Source organism: Acanthochromis polyacanthus, chromosome 22, assembly GCF_021347895.1.
Source record: "Acanthochromis polyacanthus isolate Apoly-LR-REF ecotype Palm Island chromosome 22, KAUST_Apoly_ChrSc, whole genome shotgun sequence".
NCBI lineage: Eukaryota > Metazoa > Chordata > Actinopteri > Pomacentridae > Acanthochromis > Acanthochromis polyacanthus.
Window position 1 is genome coordinate 23,792,812 of NC_067134.1, and position 25,034 is coordinate 23,817,845.

Here is a 25,034-nt window from a genome sequence, read left to right on the forward strand (position 1 = left end):
ATGTTATCTTAATTAGCATCTGAATTGTTGAATAATGGTCAAAAAATATATGTAAGGTCCCACTAAGGTTGACTTTTGACCTCAAATCAGATTCAACGGACCATTGGTACCAGATTTGAAAAAAAATTCTCTCAGAGCATTGGATGGATGGATGGATGGATGGATGGATGGATGGATGGATGGATGGACGGACGGACTACCCAAATACAGAAAAATGGTTTAATTAAAGTGTGTTAGTATCAAAAGTGTGGAAAACATGGATGGATGGACAACCTGAATACATAAAAATGGTTGAATTAAAGTCATTTAGTACCAAAAGTATAGAAAACATGCCAGAAAAGGAAAAGAAAGAAAATAAATAAGTCAATGAGAAAAATCCTTGTCAAGCTAAATTTCAAATGAATGTCTCACGCTTAGTTTGAGATATATGGTTCAAGTGCAATACTGTCAAATAATTTCCAACAGTTCGTCCATCCATCCATCTTTCAGTGGTGCTACTGGTGGGTCAAATCTGACACTTAAATATATATCAAACCCTACAAACAGTGTTGGAAGAATATTTAGATCTTTTAGCTTCACATTTTTTAGCAGTTCAAACTTTATCTAAGGTAAAGGTTTTGTACTGACTACTATAATTCTTTGTATGTTGTATCATCGACCAGCTAGTTCTTCAGCGTCTGCAGCTGCTACAAAATGCAGCTGCTCGTCTTTTAACAGTTACAAGTCAGATCACATGTGAGATCACACAATACCAATGTTTTCCTCCCTCCACTGGCTTCCTGCCTGTTTCAGGATTTATTTTGAGATTTTGTTGTTTGTTTTTGAGGTTTTAACTGGGTCAGCGTCCCTTTATTTATCAGGACTCTTGCGTCATCGATCGTCCAACCAGATGCTCTTGGATGTTCTGACCTTTTGGTTTCCTCTTTCATTTGAGAGCAGCTCAGACTTGAGGAATTTTTAAAGATGCTGCTGGAGGCTCATCTCTTTGTGTCGGCATTGGATTCAAGTCATTGTAACTTTTCATTTTTGTTGTTTTTTTTGTCTGATTTTACATCTTTTCATCTGAGTCTTAGTCTTCATCTTAGACTTTTAGGACCACATTTTAGCTTAACTCTGTTTTGAAAATTGCTTTAGAGTTAATATTGACTTTTCTTAAGTAAATATACTAATACCACACTGTAAAATTTTATCCATGTGTCGATATATTTATTGAACAGGCTCCAACAAATAGTTGCTTAAAATGTAGAGAGGACTGCTGATTATTCTCTCAATTAAAAAAAAAAATGTCACAATTACCCAGTGAGCAATGCAGAGACTTCAAAGTGCTCATCCATCCAACAAATTGTCCAAACCTTGAAATTATTGCAATTATTCAAAGGAAAATCCTCATATTTGAATAGCTAATACTCTGAAACATTGTTATTTTGCTTGAAATAGGACTCTTTCTATTGAATTTCAAATATATCTACAAACAGTTTCAGCCGTATTTGTAGAAATATGTAACTACGCATTGCATTTCACAATGTCTGAATAAACTCTACATTTGTAAAGGCACAAACAACCGCAGCTGTCAGTGGACTATTTACTTTGATCCTCCCCACTGCTTCTGTACAATCTACTGCGGTGCTTCTGTAACTGTAACTCTCCCATAACCCCTTATAAAATATAAATCCAGTTAAACACTAGAGTAAGATCCTGGCAACCAATTGGCTCCTCTTCACTCCCGTTTGTTTAGTGCAATCATACTTTACTAAGCTACCACAACTACTTGGGAAAATGATGTATTAGCATTATAAATCCCTCACATGAGAGACTTTAAATTGCTCGCCTTTCCTTTTTATCTTCCTATCCGGTTCTCAGTCCACATTTTCATTATTGGAGGCTTAAACCTGTGCCAAAAAAAGCTTCAGTCATGCGTGTGTAGCAAAAATGTTAGTATCATTTGATGGTGAGATGTTGCTATTTCATGTTTAATATTCCTTACAGGGGTTCTCAAATGCAGACGACATTCTGGTCCATTAGCAGGATGTTTACAACCAGACTCATTAAAATTAATAAGGGCCATAATCAAACTACAGCCCCTTGCAGGCCCACATGCATACATCCAACACTTCTCCCAGGAGAGGAAGTGTGCAAAAACATGCTGCAAAAACCACCTATGCCATCACCAGGAAAGTTTGGCAATGAGAAACTGGTTTTGTTAGGACCATAGTGTGCTAAAACTGTTGATTTAGGAGGACGTGGCTGCAAAATTAAAGCTCATTCTGGTGCAAAATCAACTCATTTTCTAGCACATCTGTGTCTCGTTCTCCAGTACCACATTAAATCCTATACAGACAATTCTAGATGTCCTTTCACACTGATTCAGAATGCCATGAGATCAGACTACGCCTTAAACAACTGTGAACAGTTCCAGAGCCTGCTGCTGCGAGCCAAGAAAATCCACCTGTCTTCCATCATAGCTTCGATGTTTTGATGGAGGCTCTTGCAACAGCGCGATGACATCCTATATTTGACTCCTTGAGCCACAGCACGCTTCGCTAGCTCTGCGCTCTCGCCGCACCGATACTGTAAAAACCAACAAACTAAACTAAACTGCATCTCTATAGGTTTCTGAATCTTGGCTGAACCGCCTCAAGGTTGCATAGATTTTCTTTTAAGTGTGTATTTTTGGTACGAGCATTCCAAAAATGTCGAACCCTCAAGGTCTTGTTCCCTCCGACGCAGCCTCATCATTATGAGGGAACTTAGGGAGGAAATTAGGGAGGAAAGGCGAAATGGATAGCGGTTCGGTTCACGAGTTCAAGCCTCTATGTTTCCTAAAGCTTGTCCAAGAGAAAATATGTCAAGATTTGGACTATACAATATGGGCTGCTAATAAATGGATGCCTACATCAACAATAGTTACTTTTTTAGTTTCAGATGGGAGTTGTTCATCCAATTAATATCGTCTAATTCTGAGAGTTGATGATTGAAGCAGCTATTCATGATGCTTTATCTGGAATGCATCACTGGGAGAAATTTGTCTTTGATTATGAACAATGAGTTTTTGGTGGAGTATGGACAGCCTGATCTCTTTGGAGTGCAGAGTGTTGACAGTAAAGGTATTATTTTCTTCAGTTTTCAGCCTTAAAACTGCCAGAAGTTTCTCGCACAAGAATCTCTTGATGGGTGCAACCCAAAGGTAGCAAAATTTAAGAATCCATTCCGATAGTTTACTGCAAAAAGGAGCCAAAGCTCTCATCTTGTGCTTTATTAGAGGCTTTCCTGCATCGTTTATCCAGTGCTAAAGTCATGTGTTATTGGCGTTATAAACACTTCAATATGTGCCGCTTTTTGCCAGAACAAAAAATAAAATTGCAGGATTCTGGCACGTAGCCATGACCTGTGTCAATTCCTCAGCGTGTATGGTTCAAAGCAAAAGCAATGGCAAACATGTGCAGCAGTTTCTGCTCAAAATGCTTCAGAAAACATGCAACACAAATGATTTTCAATTTCACATACCTTGTAGGTCCTTGGGTCAAAATACAATACAGTACTGTTACACAGGAAATTTTACCACATAGCCAACAAACTGTCTCAAGTAGAATTAGGCTCCAACGAATAGTTGTGTTTTAATTAACATGAGAGAGAGAATGTTAGTAAGATTTTCACTCTGCATCCATCGGTTCATGATTTTATTCAGGCATTTTAACTGTAACTTTTAGCTGACTTGACATTTCATGGTTTTAAAGTTGTAGTTCCCTCTCGTAGCTAAACATTTTTTTGATATTTTGATCTTTAAACAATTCAAATACAACATATTTTTTTAGCTTTTTGGGGCACCAGTTGGACACTCTGGGCTTAAAAGGAGTTTCAAAGGGAGGGACGCACATGCACAAACATACATGAGAGGACGTATCAGTTACCAAACAAATAACAGAAAAGCTCAGATTGCAAAACACACTGAAGGAGTGTGATCTATTCTTTCCTAAGGATCATTAATATTTTATTTTATTCTGTTTTTTATAGGACATATTTAATTGAATTTATTTACTTATTTATCTATTTATTTTACCGATCTACTTGTGGATTTATTTTATTTTATTCATTTATTTTTATTTATTTATTTATTTATTTTACACTTTAAACTAACCTCCAGTGTTTACCTATTTTGAACTTTTAAAATGGTGTTTCCTCAGTACGTACTGGGTATAACAACGTCCCTGACTTATTTTTGTCTTTTATTTATGTTGCTTTTAACATTACAGTGAATGGATTGCGGGGTGGGTGGGTTCGGGGCTTGGGGGGGGGGGGGGGGGGGGGATTTGGGTTTTAATTTCTTTCATTTTATTTTAATTATTTGTCTGTTTGTAAAGCACTTTGCGCTACAAATGATGTATGAAAAGTGCTATATAAATAAAGATTATTATTATTATTATTATTAATGGTTATTAAATGTTCAAAATCATGCATGTGGAAGTTTTAGCTTTGCAAATGCATGTACGGCTATGCATTATGATCCCTTTTGCTTGTGCTATTTACAGTGATATTCATCTAACAATATAGCAAAAATGTCTCAGTGTGACTGAGCTATCCATTTAAACCACCAGTCTACAGCTATGGTAGCAGCTCTGTGACGCTATATTTTGGCACCATCATAGTTCAGTACGGTGGTATACAAATATGTTCTAATTAGCACTGCACACAACAGCTGAGGCTGTTGGGAATGTCATTAGTTTTGAGCGTTTATCTATACAAAAAGAAATTCTAACATGATAGTGGCCTAAAAGCAAAAGTCAGAAAATCATCAAAGTTATGATGATGTTTGCATCTGGGAAGCATGAATATCTGTCTACTCTACAGATCTTGAGCTTTGTTGATACTGTCCTCCCATTAAAAAAATAACCCCTCTGGCTGTTTGTACGAGAGGCTTATTACGTCCCATAGTTACATTTCAATATGACCTATAGTGGTCTATGACGGGGCAAAGGAGGAAGTATGGTGACGTCGTTTACAAGCCACAAAGTCCCCACGGACTCCCAGGAGGTCAGGGTGGATGGATGGGTCAACAAAATTCTTGACTTTAACCCGGGAGACTCAAGTTTGTTTCCCATTTCAAAATAAGAGACAGCATTTCTTCTAGCCATGGCTATTCCATAACCTTATGTGTATGTTAATTTTCATAAACATATTCTCGATTTTAAAACAAAACACTGATTTTTGCCAAACCATTATCAAGTTGTTTACATTCTAATGGTTTGCAGTAAGATATGATGATGTGTTTATGCCGTTTAGAAGGCTTGTTGGATGATATACAAGATAAGCAACCTGCAAGATATCACTAAAGTCAGATTGTTTCATTTTCTTGAGCCAATGCATGACTGTACAAAATTTCATGCTATTCTATTGTTGAGATATTTCCATCTGGTAGACCAACTAAACAGCCAAAGTGGTTACATTGAGCCATAGTGCTAGCATAGCAAAACAAAAACTAAACCAAATACATACAAGCAAAGCAAGTACTGACTGGTTTTACTTTCTCAAAGTGTTTTCTCTACTTCTTGGCGTGTTCAGGACTCTGGCGTAGGTCAGCAATAGTGCATAAACACAAATTAATAAACAGTAATAAACACTGAAGTGATGTGTTTTTTTCTTCACTTCACATTCTTTTGTGATGAATCATAACAGCAATCTTTAAGTGTATTATTTGTATCGCTGTACACAACTAAAAAGCCAACTCCCATGTTTCCAATGTAAAGCAGCAAGCATAACAGTCTCAGTGTGAATTATCTTCTGTTATGCAAAAGAAAACAGGGATTTGACTTGTTCCCACAGTTGTGTATCATCAGTCTTTACACACTAGCAACAGCCTTACAGTTTTTACATCTGACGTCACCTTTTATTGGGTTACTTGCTCTTGATGGTCAAGCAAGCAGACACATACTTTTCCTTTGCTTTTCCACCAATTCAGTGTGTTAGCAACTCAGTCTGCAATTGTGGTCATGAATAGATGCACCACAAAAAGGTGACCGCTAAGGCCTACAGCTAAAGTTCTTGAAAGCATGTTATCAATCATTTAGGGGCACTTTTATTGTGTTGGAGACCTTATTTTGGAATGATTTCCATCACTTAGCCTCCCTTTAAAGCATTAAGGGTAAGTGGGGCTAAAAATAGACTCTACTATGTCAACATTCTGGCGCCCCATAAACAACTAGGATTGAATTAGCCGACCACCGCTTCCTCCCTGAGCCTTTGTGAGCAAAGTGTTGTAAGCAAGACGGCTGCTCTGTGTAAGCTCAGCGTATGCTTCACATGCTAACATTACGAATTCCGACGCGTCAGTGCCCCAGTAAAAACCTACACTGTTTTCATACTCGTGTTATTTTGCAAGAACATGTGTTGATACGATGTCCAACTTTAGAGCCGGTCGCTCTGCAAGAACCACATCCATCCACTGATCCCTCTGCTGCGATAACACACACACACACCTACCCACACACACACACACACACACACACACACACACACACACACACACACACACACACACACACACACACACACACACGGTACTTTCCAGAGATTTTTATTTTACATCATTGTTCTTTTAACATCAACACCCCAATCATGGAAAAAGAAGTAGCTGTTAAGCAATCATGGCCAATAAAACTGTCAGACGTTGCTTTTTGAGTAAACCGTTACATCTCTACTTTGTCTCTGCTCTTTTTCTCGTTGCCTCTCCGTCCATGTCTCAATCCTTAAAAAGGCATAGCGCGAAACCGATGAGCACAGGTTGGCCGATGCACACGCATGCACGCCCTCGGTTCCGCACATGTGAGAGATTTAAGGTGGAATTTCAATCCAAACATGTGTTTGGACTTGGAATAAATAGTGACACATGAACGTACGCTTAGATTTAAAACCTGCCTGTCCTCTAGAATGTAGGCATTGGCTCTGACCATCTAGAGTTTCATGAAACTGGGACTTAAATATAATCTAATGCCAGTTTAAGACTAATATTTAAAGCTGGTATTGGATTAATTAAAGGATTGAATTAATTAATTGGGCAATTTTGATGTAATTTGAAGATAACTGGCTGGTTAAAGTCCCTTTGTAGTCGTTGATTAAACATTTAAATCTGTCTATCAAAGGTTTTTACATCATGAACATAATTTCTTCGTACATCTTTAATTCAATTCCTTCTTGTAAAATACATACATTTCCATAGTCCCTGCCTCTCTCTCCACCTATCCCTGCACCTCAGCACACCTCTAACTCTGCTCAAACACTGCAAAACCACTTTATGCTCCACAATGAAGAGCATTTTAGCCGTATATCTTTGAGTCAGACACTAATTCTAAAGAAAAATAATGACATGTAAGTTTAACGGACTGGTTCCTTTTGTCTGTTACATATTGAACCCTGGAAGTCTGAAATTGTGTTTTTTAGTCATGCAATTTGAAAGTGGAGATGCTAAAGCTTGGAATTGGCTGCTTATTTTGCTCATGTTGTGTCTTTTAGCATATAAAAAAACACTGTCAATCATGTCTGCAGACACATCGGCGAACCTTAAATAGCACATTAAGCATACGTTAAGTCTAAAATTAGCATAGGACGTTGTAAAACAGGTGCTTAGTACAGCCAGTGTATGTTACAATATCGAGTTCTGCTCATCCTGTGAATACACTTCTATGCAGCTTTATCATGTCTGACAAAAATAACCCTAATGATGTCAGGGTTACCAAATTTTTAACAGCAAGCATGTGTTATGAAATGGAAACGAGGATTTTAAAAAATGGAGGCACTATCTAGCTGCATTATGGGGAATATAGGATGCAGCGCTGAGGAACTTTGTGCACTCTAGAGACAAACAAATCAGGATTATCTTGACCTTTTGCTGCTTTAATTTTGATTGTACAGGATTTTATTCTCAATGGATAGAAAATCAGTGTATTTATATGGGAGAGGTCTTATCAGTTTGAAGTTTCTAAGGTTGTTTTAGAGTCATTTACTGAGCAGAAATGTGTCCACATTTTATTTTAATCAAAGAGAAAAGGCAAGAAGATATGACCAATGATGACTATGCTAAACTATATCTTTCATCTCCTATTAGTTGCTGCAGGAAGGAACATTCTTTTCTGCACAAAACAAAAAGACTGCATTAATTTCAACTCTCATTTCATGTAATGTTTCTCAATCTCATTTGGATTTGCAATAAAACACGAAATTCTGCTCAAATCTGACATATAATCCCAACTTAAACCTTTTGTTTACGCTTAATTTCAAGATTCAACTTCACACCCAACAGAGTGTGACACATCCCAGCAGACATGCAACCCTTTCTGCCTTGGTATTTTTACAAACACTCCAAGGTGCAATAACCTCACTGTCCAAATTGTGCTAATGACTCCATTCTGATGGCCTCATGCTAGCCCTCGGTGGGCCATATCAGGGGGGAAAAAAGCATGGAAAATAAAGTTACAGCGGTGGGAAACTCTGCTGAGCTCCTAAACATCTCAGAGAGGAGGAGAGAAGGAAAAGAGAGTGTGGATGCATGTGTGTGCGAAAGAGAAAGAGAGGGAAAACAACAAAAAAAGAAGCGAAACAGTGAGAGGAGCTGGAGCTGTTCCTTGTAATAGGAAATGATGGGAGAGCTGTTTGAGGGCCGCGTGGTTTTGACCCTGTGACCGCTCGCAGTCGTGAGAACCGAGAACCCTGGCCATGTGTCCTTAAGACCCTCACATCATCACACACTGCTGCATGTACACACACACACACACACACACTCATGCTTAAAATACAAGCAAAACTCAGCTGAGAAAAGGAGGCTAAGTCCTCAAAAGAAGCTGGAAAATTATCATACCTTTCCACCAGTGTATGTGGACTCGTGCCAACTATGCAGCCTATAAAGAGGCCCCCCCTCACCTCACTTTAAATAAGTCTCCCAAGTATGTTTTGGTAAGGATTTCAATCCCTGCCTGGCCCTTATTCACACTCAGTTTGAAGTCTATAAGAAGACAAAAGCCCAACTAACCCAATGATGACTACAGTGGGAGGGAAGAACCGTCTGCACTTCATTGCACCTTTTGTTGGAATTATTTAATCCTTAAAAGCTCCATAGGGTTTGCTTTGGCTTTCCCAGAAGTGCTTTTGTACAAGGTGTGACTCTCACAAGGACTGAAAACAGAACAATCCAGGTGGGAGAGGTGAAAGTTGCCCACTGCCCCCTCCCCAAGTGAGTTACCCATGTGCCCTTGGGCCAGACTTAGACACACTTTTGCACTCACTGGTTTGAAAACGGTGCTGCTTTCAGGTGCAGACAGGTCAAGGCTCCCCTCTTCTGAACCCATAAATCTTCTGCATCTCCACACTTCAGGTCATGACTCAGTACACAGTCAGATTTTAGATACACTGGTGACTTTTTGGGTCCAAGAACTCAGAGCGTGGTTGTTATTTTTGGCTTAACTGGGAAGAAACATGTCAACTGGTGTGTGTTTTGGCACAGAGTGGATTTGCCCTGCTTCTTGTTGAAATAGCAAGATAAAGTCAGCTGATTTGTTATATATTTTTTGATTGTTCCAAGAGCTGCGGGGAGTGTAATTCAAATCATGAGAAATTCAGTTGAATTAACAGACATGCAGCATTGTAAATGAGCAGAATGGGCAGAAAAAACGTACGATTTTGCTAATTTACGCAAAAAAAAAAAAGTGTCTAAAATTTGATTGTAGTGCAGCCACAGAGGGCAAAAACTTATTGTACTGCTTTAGAAAGTTTACCTCTGATTTCCACACGGCGTAAGCGTGAGAGCTGGACGGCTGCACTTTCCGCTGGAGCCACCTCCGCGGAGAGAAGAGCGTGCCGGTGCTCCCGGACGGCGCTGCGCCGGCTCCCCTCACCATAAACGGTAAATCCCCGGCGGTATTCCTTTTGACACGCTTCACTATGTCATAGTCAAAGTGGAAGTTGGAGGATGGCGAAACATCCAGAGGGATGGAAGGAGAGGAGATGGAGGGAGTGATGGGTTCCTTTAGGGTCGGAATCTTCGTGCGTAAAGCCGGCTTCACAGCCAAGCGCTCCGGAGACGCACCTGCATCTCCAGAAAACCCACTCACTCCTTCGGTCCCGGTGCCGCAATGTCTGATGATAGCAGGGTCCAGGCTGCGGGTTTGGCGTAGCCTCCGTTTGGTGATGGCCTTGGAGGCAGGAGATGAACAGGAGAAGACGCTGTTGAGAAGTCCTTGAGCAGCCGACATGTCTCCTTGTTTTTCACATCAGCGCTGCTCACAAAACGTCTTTCTGAAAAGCTGCTCAGCAATTAGAAGAGTTCAGTGTCGCCCCATTAACGGGAAACTCCGAGCACGAGGTGATGGAAGAGCTCGGAAAGTGGTGCATTTGGCTGCGTAAAGTGGAGAAGGCGCAAGTCTTCCTCTGCACGCTGATCATTCCCATACTGCTGTGGACCCAGAAGACAGTTTGAGAGTGTGCAAGCAAGTGTGTTTAGGGGGTGGGGTTAAAAAAAAACTTGAGTGAATGCCTACACAATATAGTTTTGCTTAAAAACCAACATTTAAATTTTTTGTAACCGTTTGGCTGCAGGGTTTATGTTGACTAATTAATCAGTGTTTGATCTCTGACCTCTCCAACCAAAGTCTACTCAGAAAAGCATCATTTTAAGCTCATTCATTCCCCCCAAATAGTTTCAATTCTTTAACTTCTGCAGTTCCTACAATTAGACTGAGTTTCTATTATTAGTAAGCACATTTCACAAGGGTAATTAGGCAAGGACAGACGCAATAATCAGACTGGCAGAAGGTCATGCATAGAGGCAGACATGATTTAACTCGGGATGAAAATAGGAGTATTAATCCTCGTCTACCATTAATCCACCTTGCTGTCTGGGAATAATAGGCCTATCAGTGAGGCCTGCTGTGTGCTATTATTAGCCAAACAATAAGTGAGCCATAGGATTAATCGCCCATGCTTTTCTTTTTACACCTGTGCATGAAGCCAGACATTTGTTTACACAGATGCTCATAGAGGAGTTCAGTAATTTTAGGATATTAGGATGACTGTGTGTGTGTGTGGAAGGAGTGTGTGTGTGAGAAACCCTGAGACAAAGAGCGAGTGAGAAAGAAAGAGCATGAGCATGTGTGGGCCCAGTGTGTGAAAGTATGGGAAAAATGAAAAGAGACAGCGGGAGTCTGGAGAGAGGGTGCCGGGCCGGCTGATAAAGGAGCTTATGAAGCTGCGCCGCATGACACACTCACACAGATACACACAAACACAGCATGACACGACACTGATAACAGCTGAGATAGATCTGACCCTTCTAAAAACAGGCCGTGGTGGGGACAAGAGTGAAAACACAGAAGCCGCAATTGTGAGAGAGCATTGTGTTTTGCATTACATTGTATAAGAAAGGAAGCCAGGAACTGTGTCCATATTGTTTCAGTTGGGGAGGAAGCCAAAAATAACAGCAATATATGCATCAATGCATCATTGAGAGTATAATATTCGACCTAAATGTTCCCATCTACCACAGCATCCCGTTTTATTTTGCTGCCTTCGAGCTCCTCACTCAGGTTACCCTTGTGGAAAACATTTAATCTGAAAGTCATTTGACGTACTGTCAAAATATATCAGACATGTTCAGGGTCGAAGGGAAGGAGAGTAAATCAGCAGGGCTGCACTTGAACCAGTCATGTACTGTGTTATACAGACACTGTCCATATTTGGTGTACGATAGTAGAGCAGAGCTGCCTGAAACCATTTTCTGCACACAAAAAAAGTAAATTCAGGGATCAGTGTGCAGTTCATTGTGCAGGGTTGTTACAGATATAAATGAAAAGGTTAGAAGGTCAAGAACAAAGGTCCACATCTGAAACATGAAATACAACATACAAGCGAGTGACACAGGATCTATTATTATCTGCTCAGTACAATTAACTTTAACCCATGTATGATTAAAAGAGAGATATTTGTCCAGATATATTACTCCTACATATGAATCAGATCTGCTTAACTGATCAAACCCTCAGATTGGAGAAATAATCAAATAGCATGCAGTTTGTAGCCCAGAGCGACGTCCAGCTGTGGAATTCACATGTTCCATGGCTGCACATGTAAACATCCCTGTACTGTAGTACGCACTTAAGAGACACTACATTGTTCCAGTACAAGAAGATTAGATTATTGAGACATGGTGAATTTTCTTTTACTGTGTTTTGCCTAGAGGAAAAAGGCCAAAAACAACATGTTTTGCACATCTGGGCTATAGGATGTATGATACTCACTTGATTTGCAAGTACAGGGTGGTTTAATCACAGAATATGATCGGCAGAGTTGTGGTTGGGGCTGTTTGCAGTGGGGCAATTTATTTCCCAAGGGTTATTAATGATAATATTATCTCATTGATGCCTGAAGGAACACAGGTGGCAGTCCTCTTTAGTGAAATTGGATCATTTTATGAGTTTTTTTTTTTTTTTTTTTTTAATGGATGTTGACATTATAAAGATGCCGGTTAAAAAACATAGCATGATTTTAATGGGATACATACAAAAATCTATTTTGCTCATATATGTCTCGAGAATCTGAATTAGAATCAATTATATTAGAATTTGAGTTGTTCTACTTGAGTAACGTGGAACATGTGGTTTGAATTTGAATGTATTAGACTGAGGCTGAATTCCAATAAACTTGAATGTAGTGTTTTGAAACTGTATTTAATTGCTCTGAAACTGCATTTTACCCTCGCTGAAAACTTAACTCTCTGTGTTCGGTTTTAATGATTCAATTTTAGCCTCAAGTGGTATATATTTGTGGTCATACATGAAACCCACACAGATTTAATCCAGGTTTCATTGGTATTCAGGAATATATAATTTTATACTGACATCTGTTGGCCATCTTTTAAAATTACACACTAATACGGTGTCCGAAAAAGACCATTTCGACTCATTTAAGTGCGCTTTTCATGCTGCCTTCCCAGTAATGTGAAATATTGAGCTATTATTTTTGCAACCGTGATAGTTCACTGAATAAAAATACGTACATGATACTGAGTTTAAAGTTGCGATTTTTATTAAATACGTTGGATACAATGAGGTTTCTATTCTATCGATTAATGCACTGGATGCGCAGTTTCGATTGTGTGTACACGACCCGCAGTGTGCAACTGCGGAACGTCCGAGGAGCACTTGAATGCAGCATAGGAACGTTGCACATATCCCACAACAGCGCCATCTTTCCACAGTGTGTTTTGGTGGGAGACTCCTTCACAGCAACGGCAAGGAAAGGGTTAAGGAGTGTATAAGGGTCGGATCGATGCCTCCTCTCCCACACGTCGCCATGAACAAATGAATTCGCGGGGAATTAAATATCAATTTCACAAAGGAGAACGAGTCCTGTGCTTTGAACCCGACCCCACCAAGGCTAAAGTGTTGTATGACGCTAAGGTAAAGGTTTATACACGCTAATGTCACCTTGCGGTTCTTTTACTTTGCACAAACCGATAATTTATATTGGAAAAACGGGGTTGTTTCTATAAGGAGTGGGGCTATGATTGACTGGGAGCTCGACTTAGGCCACATACAAGTAACGTTAGCTGCAAAATAAACGCTATTCCGTGAATTTGCCGCGTGGATTCCGGGTGCGTTTGGTTGCGCGCTTGTCACGGTCGGATATTTTTAAAACAGTAAACACAACTTTGGTGTTTTGTAACATTAGCAGCTTGTTTATTTCAAAGACGGCTGCTTGATAAGGATTTTCACCCAAAACAATCCATAATGCATTTAGCTTAACTTTAGAAGACCTTTGTAGAAGATTTTGTTGATATCGCTGTCGCTACCTCCCAAAACAATTACATGTCTACGATAACAAACAAACGCACCAAGAAATCAGCCATGCTAACCTGCACAAAGCTAACCAATGCAAACTTAGTGCTAGCTTGCTATTTTAGTGTCGTTGTTTGCTTGCAAAGAAATTAATATTTCCCACTTTAGAGCAGACAAGAATGCTGAACCCTAACTGGAGTGTTGTTTTATTGTTTTTATCGTTATTCTCTCTTGTTAGCTAGTTAGCTAACGCTAACAGAGAGCTGTTGTCTTTTGCTAACCTGGGATAGCTAAGTTAGCAGGAACAACTGTGAAACTGTGTGTTAATGGTTGTTGTGGTGTTAGCTCAGTTATTGCACTGTAGTATTGTGGAATGTATCAATTTACTGCTATTTTTTTTTTGCATCGAAATGCAGCTACTTGCATGATCATAGTCATCATTTCTTTCAAACAAATCTGTCACCATCATTTTAGTTTTATAGCTGGGCCAGTTAATACCTTATTATGATCAGGACCATAATTAGCTATATTTCACGTGTTGTAGAGTAAGCGTGATACTTCAATAGCTTGACACTCACTGCTGATGACTGAATTAACATTTTTTTCCCACTGGAACCAAGTTCACTTTTGCATATGTCAAATTTAATTATAGCCCTTTTCAGTACATGAGCTCCTTTTTGGTAATTTACACCAACTGAACGCATTGGCTTCGTGTCTGAATGAACACCCTACACCCTTTTAGTTTTTCTGCACACAAGTAACAATATTTTAAGGTGTGTGAAGTGATTTAGGGAAGACTTTTCCCATATTTCATCACCAACTAACTAACCGATGAAGCAAACAATGTTCCGAATCCTATGTCTGAAAAGTGCTTATTTCAGTACTACCTTCATCTGAGATGAGAGTGGATTTATAGCAAGACCACTTACTACTGTCTGTTTGTTTTACAGGTTCTTGATGTCTTGATAGGTACAGATGAACATGGAAAACGAATCCCAAAGTACCTGATTCACTTCAATGGTTGGAATAGAAGGTAAAACAAGAATTTGTTTCCTCTGATAAAATGCAGATAAACACACAGTTACTGTCATCTACCAACCTACCTGGATAGTGCTCAGTTTAGGGTTTAAAGCTGCAAAATGTCCTTGTCATCTACTTGTTAAGCTGTGTTTTTATTTTTTAATGTCTTTTTATTTTGTCTAGCTGGGATCGTTGGGCTGCCGAGGATCATGTCCTAAGGGACACCGAGGAAAACCGTAAATTGCAACGTAAACTGGCTCGCAAAGCACTAGGTCGCATGTAAGTTGATAGGATCATCATAATTTAAGATGGTTTCTGTTGGACTGTGTGACCTCTCTCATCTATGGGAACATTATGGCCAAAATATTTTTATTGGCTTGTTAACTTTTGACGATTTGACTGTTTAAAAGAACTGCCAGAAATATAAAAGTGGAAAAATGCTGTCAACAAACATTCATGAAACCTGTAAAAGTTCAGCATACTGTATGTCATTGCTTTTAAGTTTTAGATTTGACCTTTCCATGTTTTTTTGTTCAAACTATAGACAAGACTGATACAGTTAGAGTGTGCTCCTTTTTTCTTTTCTTTTTGGTGGCAGGAAGAGAAAGGGATGGGCGAAGAGGCGTCGTCGTCAGTCTGGTACTAAATCTTCTCTGAAGACTCTCCCAAAGGAGGACGACAGTGATGACGCGTGTGAGAAATCTCTCTGTATCTTCGTCCTCTGCTCTGAGCCTCCCTGAGCAATCATATTAAGCCCTGAGTATGTTTCTGTCTCTAGGTTTGATTTCCACTTCAGAGAGCAGCGACGGGGACGATTCTGACCCTGAATCTTCAAATAGTGGAGAAAGCGCCTTCTCTGAGGATATCAACAAAATGGTGAAGTGGATCAATTTTATGTCAAGGGCATATGAAGACCAAAATCTATGTTTGTAGGCCTTCGGTTGATGTTGTTGTTTGGAAAACCTGCAGTTAGTACTATAGAAAATGACATTCATTGCTTTCCTTTGTTATGCCGACTTGTTTTAAGCTGTGACCTTGAATGTGCAAGATAATGTTTTTTTGCTGTTTGCAAAATGCCTGAAATATTCCAAAAAAATCTAACTGTTCTTAGAAAGTCCTACCCCATAGTTTCTATATGACATATATACCTATGTCTTCTCTTTGTTTCAGAGGGTTGAGCCAGATATTAATGTGAAAAGGGAAAATGAGGAGAAGATTGTCCATGTTGACATCAGCATCCCTGATGTTCTCAAGAAGAAATTGGAAGATGACTGTTTCTACATCAACAAGAGGAAGAAGGTACTTGCAGCATAGTGTTGGAAATTATCTACAGTGGTGGAAATAAGTTTTCGGACGGCCCATGCATTTATGAAATATTGCATTAAGACCGGAAGGTTGCGGTTCGATCCCCGGCCTGTCGTGCTCATGTTGAGGTGTCCCTGAGCAAGACACCTAACCCCTAATTGCTCCAGGGGCACTGTACCGCGGCTGATCCTACGCTCTGACCCCCCCCCCCCAGATGGGGGGATATGCGAAAATCAGAATTTCCCCTCGTGGGATTAATAAGGGATATAAAATTTTTTTAAAAATAATTATGAATCACACTTCGGTCTTCAAGTGCAATTTGTTTTTCGTACAGTCACAGCCATAATACTAAACAAATCCTAAAAAAGCTATTCATAAAGTAAAATCGATTTGTTCCATAAAAATACATACATAATTTTTATTGTTGGGTCATTTCAGTACCAGTGAACCGCTAATGAAGGTCGTACTTTTTATTAAAAGACACGATGTTTGTTGCCATGCTTCATGTCTATATAAAGCCAGCACATTTGAAAGTTCTTCAGAGACAAAAATGGCTAAAACAATTAACCTAACGCAGGAAACACGCCTTAAGATACAGATTCTCAGCCAGGAAGGGTGCAGCTGCCGCCAGATAGCCAGGAAGGGCAGATGCAGTCCTTCAGCAGTTGAATACACTCTGCAGAAATGCAGATGAACCAGCAGCTTGGAAGACAAGCCAAGATCTGGGCATCCGAGGGTTTCTTCAGCAAGAAATGACTGCATCCTGATCCGCTTGTGCAGGGAAAACCACCAAATGACATCAGCAGCAGTCAACCAAAAACAAAAAAATATATATATATCATTTGTATTTGTTTTTTTTGTTTCTGTCCAATGTAGCCACACCTTTTGAAACACACAAAAAATGTTTCCACAAATATTTTATGATAATATGTGACATTGTGTAAAACTTTAAGGGTGTCCAAAAATTTATTTTCTTCACTGTACTTTGAAAGAAATGGGAAGCAAAATCTCCACAGTTGATCTGTGATGTGCATTTGGTATGGCTTTTAATTTGACTTTAAAACTGAATTAGAAACGGACACATTGGGAAAAGGTTTCTACACTGGCTTTTGTGATACATATTTCGTGATATATACCTTTTTCCAGCTTGTGATGGTTCCCTGTCAAACAAATGTCGTGCACATCCTTGAGTCCTACGTCAAGCACTTTGCTATCAACAAAGCATTCATGGCCAACGAGAGGTACAGACGTCAGCAGAACCCAACACAGAACAGCAGCCCACAGCCAGTTCCTCCAGAGAAGAGGTCAGTCTTTTTGCATTTCAAACTGAAGAAAAAAGGCAATGGAAGCAGATGTGCTTCGACAAACATACAGCAGATGAATGTGTGTTGTCTATAATTTGTCATCTTCCCTCCTCATTTTCATTTTTGTGGTTTACTCTTATACGGTTTATGATGCTATCTGGTTTTCCTTTGAAGTGAGGAGCTGTGTAAGGAGATGGTTGATGGCCTGAGGATCACATTTGACTTCACTTTACCCATGATCCTCCTCTACCCATGTGAACAAGCACAGTTCAAAAAGGTCAGCTCCTCCAGGCTCTTTTTGGCAATGAATGAAGGCTCCCCGTGCTCCAGCAAGTAAGTGTTCCATGATAAATCAAGTCATATGAGCTGTATCAGAACCTGCTGCTTTGCTCAAGAATTAAACTGTAAGTCTTCTTCTTCTTTCTCTCTCTTTCTCTCTGTTTTTAAAGCGCCCAGCGAGAGCGCAGCCCGAGTCCACTGGGGCACAACCCTCCTACCCCTCAGTCCACGGACAGCCAGCCGGCCCTGAGCGACATCTCCACCACCACACCCACCGCTCCAGCTCCCACTCCCACTCCGAAGCGCCGGCGCCACCCTGATATGGACTGTATCTCATACCAGTCACAGTCACTCAGACGCTCCACCAGGAACACATCTGGAGGTGACCGTCCAGCAGAAGGAAGCAGTGGAGGTAATATGTTTATATATAAATATACATATCTATAATTTTAGGACTTTGATGTTGTCTTTTAGGCATATTTGATCATTAGCGGTCTGTATTTGTGAGTCATGCTCTAACACTTGATTTGGGACCTATAAATGACACATCCAGGTGGAGGCAGTGCTACAGCATCTCCACAGCTAAAACGCCGCCTGGTCGACACGACAGCACAGCCCAAGTTCTTTCTCAACCTTGACAGAAGTAAGCTGAAATTTTGCTAAAATATACTTGCAGTCACTGGACATTTAATCTGACTTTGTCGTTTTAAGCCAGTAGCACCTTTTTTCTCGTAAAATCTGGACTGCTTGCATCACATTTCATCAGTCTTCTCTTTATCCTGTGTCTGTAATCGCTAAATTATTTGCAACAGTGGGGCATATTGTCTTTTTTACCTGTGTTTAATGAGGATATTTGACCACTTTAATGAAGATTTTTGTCGTGATTATTTTTTTTTCACATTAGTGACAACTGTTTGTGTAATGACCAATTTTGCCCACTAGATGGTGGTCTAATCCCATGTTTTTCTACTGACAAGCTCCCCCTCTTGAAAGAGCTCAATAAGTTAGCAGTTTCTAACTTTATTTTTTGTCTTGATTTTTATTTGTTTTGTTGGCAAGCAATAAAAGGCAGTGCAAAATCAATATAAATATGATAATAATCACTAGAAAAAGTTAATCTTTGAAATGATCATCCATCTGTTTTTTTTTTTTTTTTTTTTTCATGTTTCGTTTGTTTTTCACCCAGAAACCCCAGTCCACAGCGGCTCCTCTTCCCCGTTGCCCTTGACGCCTAGTAAAGAGCGAAGTGGGCCTTTCTATGGCCTGGAGAGCCGGAGAAACAACGAGCTTAATGAGGTGATGAAAGTGTGTGTGATGAGGATGCTATTGCCTGGAGGGGAAACAGTTTCTTGCTCAAGGACACTAGGATAGTTACATAAACGGCATGTAGTAATAGAGTTTGTCTGACCCATACGCAGCGTGTGATGCAGTTTGTTCTGGTGTGCTTTTGCATATTCACATTGTCATTTTATGTTTTGCTAAAGGATTATTGTCTTGTTCATTCATAAAAAGAGCATTTGTCCTTGATTCTTTCAGCTCAGTCTCTGGTGTGTGGCATTTTTACAGCAACTTCAGTAAACCCAGGAGGATTCTCAGTCACAGGGCAATGAAAATCAACTAAAGGGTTCTGTTAAAAGCCTTTTTCTCTCCTCTGTTAAGCAGGTCTTGAGCTGGAAGCTGACTCCTGATAATTATCCTCTGACTGACCAGCCTCCGCCACCCTCCTACCTGTACGGAGCACAGCACCTCTTACGGCTTTTTGGTTAGTTTCTCATTTCAGTCTGATTTCTGTTCGTAACCCTACAGTGCTCTTGTCCCACTGTCACACTGTCTTGTCTTGCTTTTCTTCTAGTGAAGCTTCCTGAGATCCTTGGAAAAATGCAAATCCCTGAGAGGAACCTTCGAGCCCTCATCAAACATCTCGAGCTCTTTCTCAGGTAACTGATTGTTTTCAAGTGGAAAATGTCAGTATTTTACTTTCATGCTAAAGAATTGGTCCTCAAGGTAAAGCAGAAGCATTATAATTGAGAGATTAATGAGACAAAGCCCTGATTTCATGGTGTGCAGATGGGAGAGTACCAATCTTTGAGTCACTCAGGCCTGAAGGCCTTTAGTTTCCTCACAAAAACATTCAGGCATTAAATTGAAATCTCACCCACTGCTTTAAAAATGGATTTTTTCCGTCAGGTGGATAAAAACTGTGTGGAAATAACGTTTAATAACATAAAATAAATCATTAAAATGATGCAGTGCTGCACTGAATTATCAGGTCATGGAAATAGAAAGTACTTTGGCTGAAAAAGCACCTTGCTAATAACCAGCACAGTTCATTAACCAAAGTCTGACCCAGCTAAGCATGAAAACCTGATGGCAACTGCCAGCGTTGAGCTGCAAGAAGTTTTAATTTTACAAGGAAAGAGGGAGAAAAACCTGGAAGCTATGGGATACATGGTAGCTGTCAATAGATGCCATAATGTGGCTAAAAATGTGATCGTCAGGAAGCTATTTCTACGCTAAAATAACCCAAAAACACCAAAACAAAAAGGAAAGGAGGAGTAAGTAAATGAGAACATGGAGGGAGAGATGGAGCGAGAAAGAGCATGTGTTGGAGGGAGGGAGATGAGTGGGCGTTACACAAGCGCGGGAGTCTAATCTTTAAATCCTCCCTAGCGATCTTCAGTTCAGCCGGTCCCAAACCTGAGGGATTTAGGTCCTCTCATTCTCTAATCAAACGTTCACAGTACTGCCTTCTGCCAGCAAGCAGTGCTGTGGAGCAACAGCTGAACTCAGCATGGAGTGGGCACAGTAACAAACTGGAGCCCGAGCGCCAACACTACCTCTGTTCCAACTGAAAAATGTGTATAAATACAGAAAGTGGCGTTCAGTACTCTGTGCCACAGAAGACCTGAGGTAGCCATCCAAAATAACAAGAGCTGGGATTCTTGTCAGCTCAGAATGCGATGCGTCATCTTCTCCTGATTTCTTTTCTGTCCCATGACACAAACAGCATTGTCAGCACGTGATCACAGCACTGTAAATGAAATGCCTCGACCACTAGCAGTTCTTCTGGCAAAGCAGCTCATGCGGCATCATCAGTATTAAGGTAAACACATTCCGAAGGTCTTTTAATTCACTTCAATGGCACTGGACTACAAATCACGAGTGCATCTCTTTTCATAGAACATTATTCTTCAGAATGGTACAGACAATAACTAAGTTGCAAAGACCGAAGTGCTTAAAAGTAAATTACTTCTGCTGTTTCAATCTACTCCGCTGTGAGCAATAAGTTGTTCCGACAGGACTGATTGCATTCAATACGAAAAAGCTCCAGCACTGCCATGTTTTCTCAGTATCTAATTAATGCTCACCGTGTTGGAGACTTGGCTGGACACCGGCCACAAACTAAAACACTGCTGTCTTTTGGGAAAGACTTTTTTTCTTTTTTTTTAAAACTCTGAAATCAGCCTCGTGGCAGATTGCGCCGAGCGGGCAAAAACTGATTGATGTCGCAGAGACTGAAGTGCAGTGCATTCTGGGATTTGGCCACAGTTGATCTCTCACTCTCCCCTTTCTCCGCAAGAATGATTATGATTAAGTGTGGGTGTGTGCACATGTGTACGCACACGTTACGCTGATTTACAATGTGTATGCCTAAAGCGGCTTGCCTTGTGTTATTGCTCATCTAACGGCAATAAAGATTAGTACAAGGCTGAATTTCTGGCACCAAAGAGAGCAAAAATATATGTCTTGATTAACAAATATCTACTGAAACACATTTATTACTGTTTAGCATTTGTCTCTGCATTTATAATGAAAATTTAGGCTTGAGTACACTTCCCTTAAGTCAAAAACAAACTCTTGCTTGTCTTTTATTCTCTTTTGTGGGGCTCTTTCCCTGTATTGTCCCATTAGGGTTGTCTTGTTTATTATTCGTTGTCAAAGGGTTCTTAAGTTTTCCTCTGATGAGGATAATTTGTTTGCATTGAGATTAGGAAGGCCGGTGGAGCTAAGATGAGATGGCAAGATTTAGAGGATTTGGCCGAGTAGCGGATACTAAGAAGATTCCGGATTAGTTTTCCCCGCTACTGATTAGATGGGAGGAGGGGGGGATTTTACACTCTTTCCCTCTCCGACTGTTGGTCGGTCATTCTCGTGTTCTGGCCATTGGTTGTCCGCTGGTGGTACAGGGATGGCTGAGGGGGCTTTGTCTCTGAAATGTATATCCCAGGCAGAGGGCAAGGGGTCTGGGATTTATGTGGAATGAGCCAGGGATATCTAGGAAAACCAGAAGTTGACGTAAACTGGGACGTGACATCGGAGATGCTTTCCTGTTATTGCTTTTTTGCTTCATGTAGGCTTATCGTGTCTGTGCCGTTTGTCGTCTGACAAGCAGGCTGTTTTGAAAATTTAATGTGAACAGACGACTCGCGAATGGTGTCTGAGTCTGAATATCTCACAACATTTCCCTTTCTTCTACTTCCATTTTCCCCATCCCTCCCTCTCAGGTTTCTGGCCGAGTTCCACGAAGATTTTTTTCCAGAGTCTGCATATGTGTCGGCATCAGAGGCCCACTACAGCATGAAACAGCCGAGGCCAGTTTACTGAAGGAGACGCTGGCCACTTTGTTTCCTTCCCCTTTTTGCTTGTCTGTCCACTGACCTTCCCCTCCAGCTTGTCGACGCTGACCTGCCTGGACTCGTGTTCAGCGGAATAAAAAGCGGCTTTCTCTGGAGTTCAGCTCTGTTGTTTCCCTGGAACGCCTTTTCTTCTGTTTCTCGCTGTTGCCTTGTGGAAGCTTCAGTCTTCATCCCACTAACTGCTCACCCCGTGCTCTGTCTGTGGCTCCGTCCTGCATGCGAGGCGACTTTGTGCTGCTTTGCTTTGGTGTCCTGCTCCAAAGCATGTAGAGTGCTGTGTGTTCACTAACCCTCATCACCATTGTTTCTTTTAAATTACCTGGCCTTTGCTTTTTAAGACAGGTTAAGCCTGGAAAGTTCAGTCCCATGAATAAAATGGCTTTGCAACACTGAAAACAAAGCCCCCCTTTCTCTGACTTTGCTCTTTAGAGCTGCAGTTTTGGATTATAAGGTGAGAGGACACAGATAAAAAGCTCTGTGTGCCTCTTCTGCCTGCTTAATAAACTCATTTTGTATACTCCTGAGGGCATTGAATGCAGGTTTACCTTCTTGGAAGCGTCCCCCTCCTCTAAATAGTGACTTCTTGAAAGTGCTTCCCATTCAATGATCTTCTGGATTGTGCCAAAGCTGCAGTAGGACTTGCTTCCTGTCCTGGAGATGTTTCGCCGCTTTTGCTGAGAAATTTACTGACTTTACTGACGAACTTTCATTGAGGAATGTTGTTTCTCCTCCTAATTTTGTCTAGAATGAAACCCTCTGGTGGGATATTTTCTTATGTCTTGTCTCGCTTTCAGTGTTGTCCTGTGCATGTCTGATAAATGTCTGTCTGCTTTTTATTTGACTGTCAGTTTCTCCCACCTTCTAGCAGAAAGGATAAGTATATCTCTGCAATGCATCCTTCAAAAAACACAAGGTATTCTGCACTTGTTTATGTTGCACTGTTGTTTTCTACCAGTTCCGTTCATTGAGTACCAGAAAGTTTAAAACAAATTTAGCATACGTTTGTGTGATTTACACCATATCAGTGGATTTCATTAGCATTGTTATTCGAGATATTAATGCTTTGAATTGTACATTTTTCAACTCCAAAACCAATCAATCTGGTCGCTCATGGTATTGTTAAATATGTGAGTAAATACAAAACATCTGACCATCAGTATGTTATTTATTTTTCTCTGCACTCCACTGGATCTTTTGGATACCTCAAACTTTATTTTCGCTCTTATATCCTTGTTGATTCTGTGTGTTTTGCTTGACTTTTTTTATTTTGTGTCAACATTTCCTGTTTCCTTTCAGCCCTGTTCATAGTTTAAATAAAGATTTTTCTAATGCTTGTAGTATTTTTTTTTTTAAACGTATACAGAAGGCACCATGACTGTCTGCCTCATCCACTTCTGTACATGGGTCAGTATATAATTGCAGGACTTTATGTATCATTGTTGACATTTTTGCTGTTTTCAGGCCTAAAATCCACATGGCTGCCTATAACCAAACAGCGCATGGCATTTTTAGAGAAAGCTTCTTCTAAATTTTATATATACAATTGAGTGAAATATAAATTGAAAGATATTTATAATCATATTGTAGTAAACCTGATGGCACTGGACTCATACACTACTTTATATTAAATAACTTGGAAAGCCTTGGAGTTTTTCCAGTCTTTTCTGCAGGAGGAAATGACATCATGTGGAGCAGGTCATGTGATCTGGAATTAACGCACTTCCTGGAGAGGTGTTTTTGTTATGGGGAAATTAGTTGAAAGTGACTTCTTGGGCACAGACACAACTAGTTATTTTCCATATGAAATTTGATATGATGCCAAAAAAATGAATATCTCTCCTGATTCTGTCAACTTAATAAAAAAAAAAATAAAAATTTGAATACGCTCTTTTTGTTGCACTTTAGCTCATTAGAAGGTGGTTGTTATTAAATTGGGATGGTTATTTAGTTGATATTTTAGTGATACCCTTTAATTTTTTATTAATAGGTGATTGCTACCATAATAAATACTTATAGAATTTCTAAATACACAATCATACTGAACATAAAAATCTGTATTTCCTTTTAATAAAAATGCATGCAAGATATATCCCATGGACTTCAAAAGTTCCTCACTTATATATTAACCCATATGCGCTTCCTTAAATGTGGCTTACTATCTTACGTCTTTTGCTGTACCCTTCCTTTGTGCTGCTCGCTATAAGACGAATTGGCTCAGAGCGTACAAATGGACTTGAATTGAGTACTCTATTAAAAGTTAAACACAGACGAGAGAATTCTGTCGTCTACCTTGACCTTGCATGTCACCAGACTATAGCTGATTAAAACATTGGTCCTGAAAGTCTTGTTCCCTTAGCTTGACAGTTTAAATCTGCTTTCTTTGTCAACACAAGTCTTTCAGCTATTTAAAAGCCATCCTTGGTGCATTTTGCGGTGCTCATTTATATGGGATTTGACACTATTCAATGAAAGGTGATAAAATAAGTGGCAGAATAAAAGCCGGAGTGGCAGGGGATATCTGTTACTGATGAGTGATGCTCCTCTGGTGAGCACTTGAAATTTAGATGGAATCAGTGTACGCTTGTCTGCTGAATATGGATGAGGCTTGCTGGACTTGTTGATATGTTTTTGGAATAGTTCCAAAGTCAGGTACTTTTGGAACTGGCACTGAAACA

The 25,034-nt window shown here is 40.1% G+C and overlaps 2 protein-coding genes and 1 long non-coding RNA gene across 5 annotated transcripts in view; 2 read left to right on the forward strand and 1 right to left on the reverse strand.

Annotated features, from left to right (window-relative positions):
• LOC110951321 (rho GTPase-activating protein 6) overlaps positions 1 to 10,438 on the reverse strand; it is an 88,530-nt gene extending 78,092 nt beyond the window's left edge. The window contains 1 exon segment of the mRNA XM_022194301.2: positions 9,759 to 10,438. Within this exon segment, the coding sequence (XP_022049993.2) occupies positions 9,759 to 10,235 (477 nt within the window). The 5' untranslated portion in view covers positions 10,236 to 10,438.
• LOC127531934 (uncharacterized) overlaps positions 1 to 24,627 on the forward strand; it is a 99,389-nt gene extending 74,762 nt beyond the window's left edge. For both annotated transcript variants that reach the window (XR_007939149.1, XR_007939150.1), the window contains exon 2: positions 24,055 to 24,627. This is a non-coding gene — a long non-coding RNA (uncharacterized LOC127531934). The remainder of the gene's footprint in view (positions 1 to 24,054) is intronic.
• Positions 13,214 to 23,690, forward strand: LOC110951320 (male-specific lethal 3 homolog). 2 transcript variants are annotated; one of them, XM_051942392.1, is made up of 14 exons: positions 13,214 to 13,436; positions 14,765 to 14,847; positions 15,018 to 15,113; positions 15,433 to 15,527; positions 15,613 to 15,710; positions 16,005 to 16,133; positions 17,286 to 17,443; positions 17,618 to 17,776; positions 17,893 to 18,134; positions 18,276 to 18,365; positions 18,909 to 19,018; positions 19,382 to 19,484; positions 19,575 to 19,659; positions 22,228 to 23,690. In XM_051942392.1, the coding sequence occupies exons 1-14, from the start codon at positions 13,338 to 13,340 to the stop codon at positions 22,325 to 22,327; spliced, it is 1,647 nt and encodes a 548-aa protein (XP_051798352.1). In that variant the 5' UTR covers positions 13,214 to 13,337; the 3' UTR covers positions 22,328 to 23,690. The 2 variants fall into 2 exon arrangements, with proteins under 2 accessions (XP_051798352.1, XP_022049992.1); XM_022194300.2 differs by having other exon boundaries at positions 13,216 to 13,436; positions 19,385 to 19,484.
• Positions 24,628 to 25,034: the final 407 nt, after the last annotated feature.

What these genes read in the sequence shown, in the direction of transcription:
- LOC110951320 (XM_051942392.1), top strand. Translation starts at nt 13,338, where the DNA reads ATGAATTCGCGGGGAATTAAATATCAATTTCACAAAGGAGAACGAGTC. An exon ending in CGCAAAGCACTAGGTCGCAT is followed by an intron (nt 15,114 to 15,432) that starts GTAAGTTGATAG and finishes TTTTGGTGGCAG; the next exon opens with GAAGAGAAAGGGATGGGCGA. An exon ending in CCAGTTCCTCCAGAGAAGAG is followed by an intron (nt 17,444 to 17,617) that starts GTCAGTCTTTTT and finishes TTTCCTTTGAAG; the next exon opens with TGAGGAGCTGTGTAAGGAGA.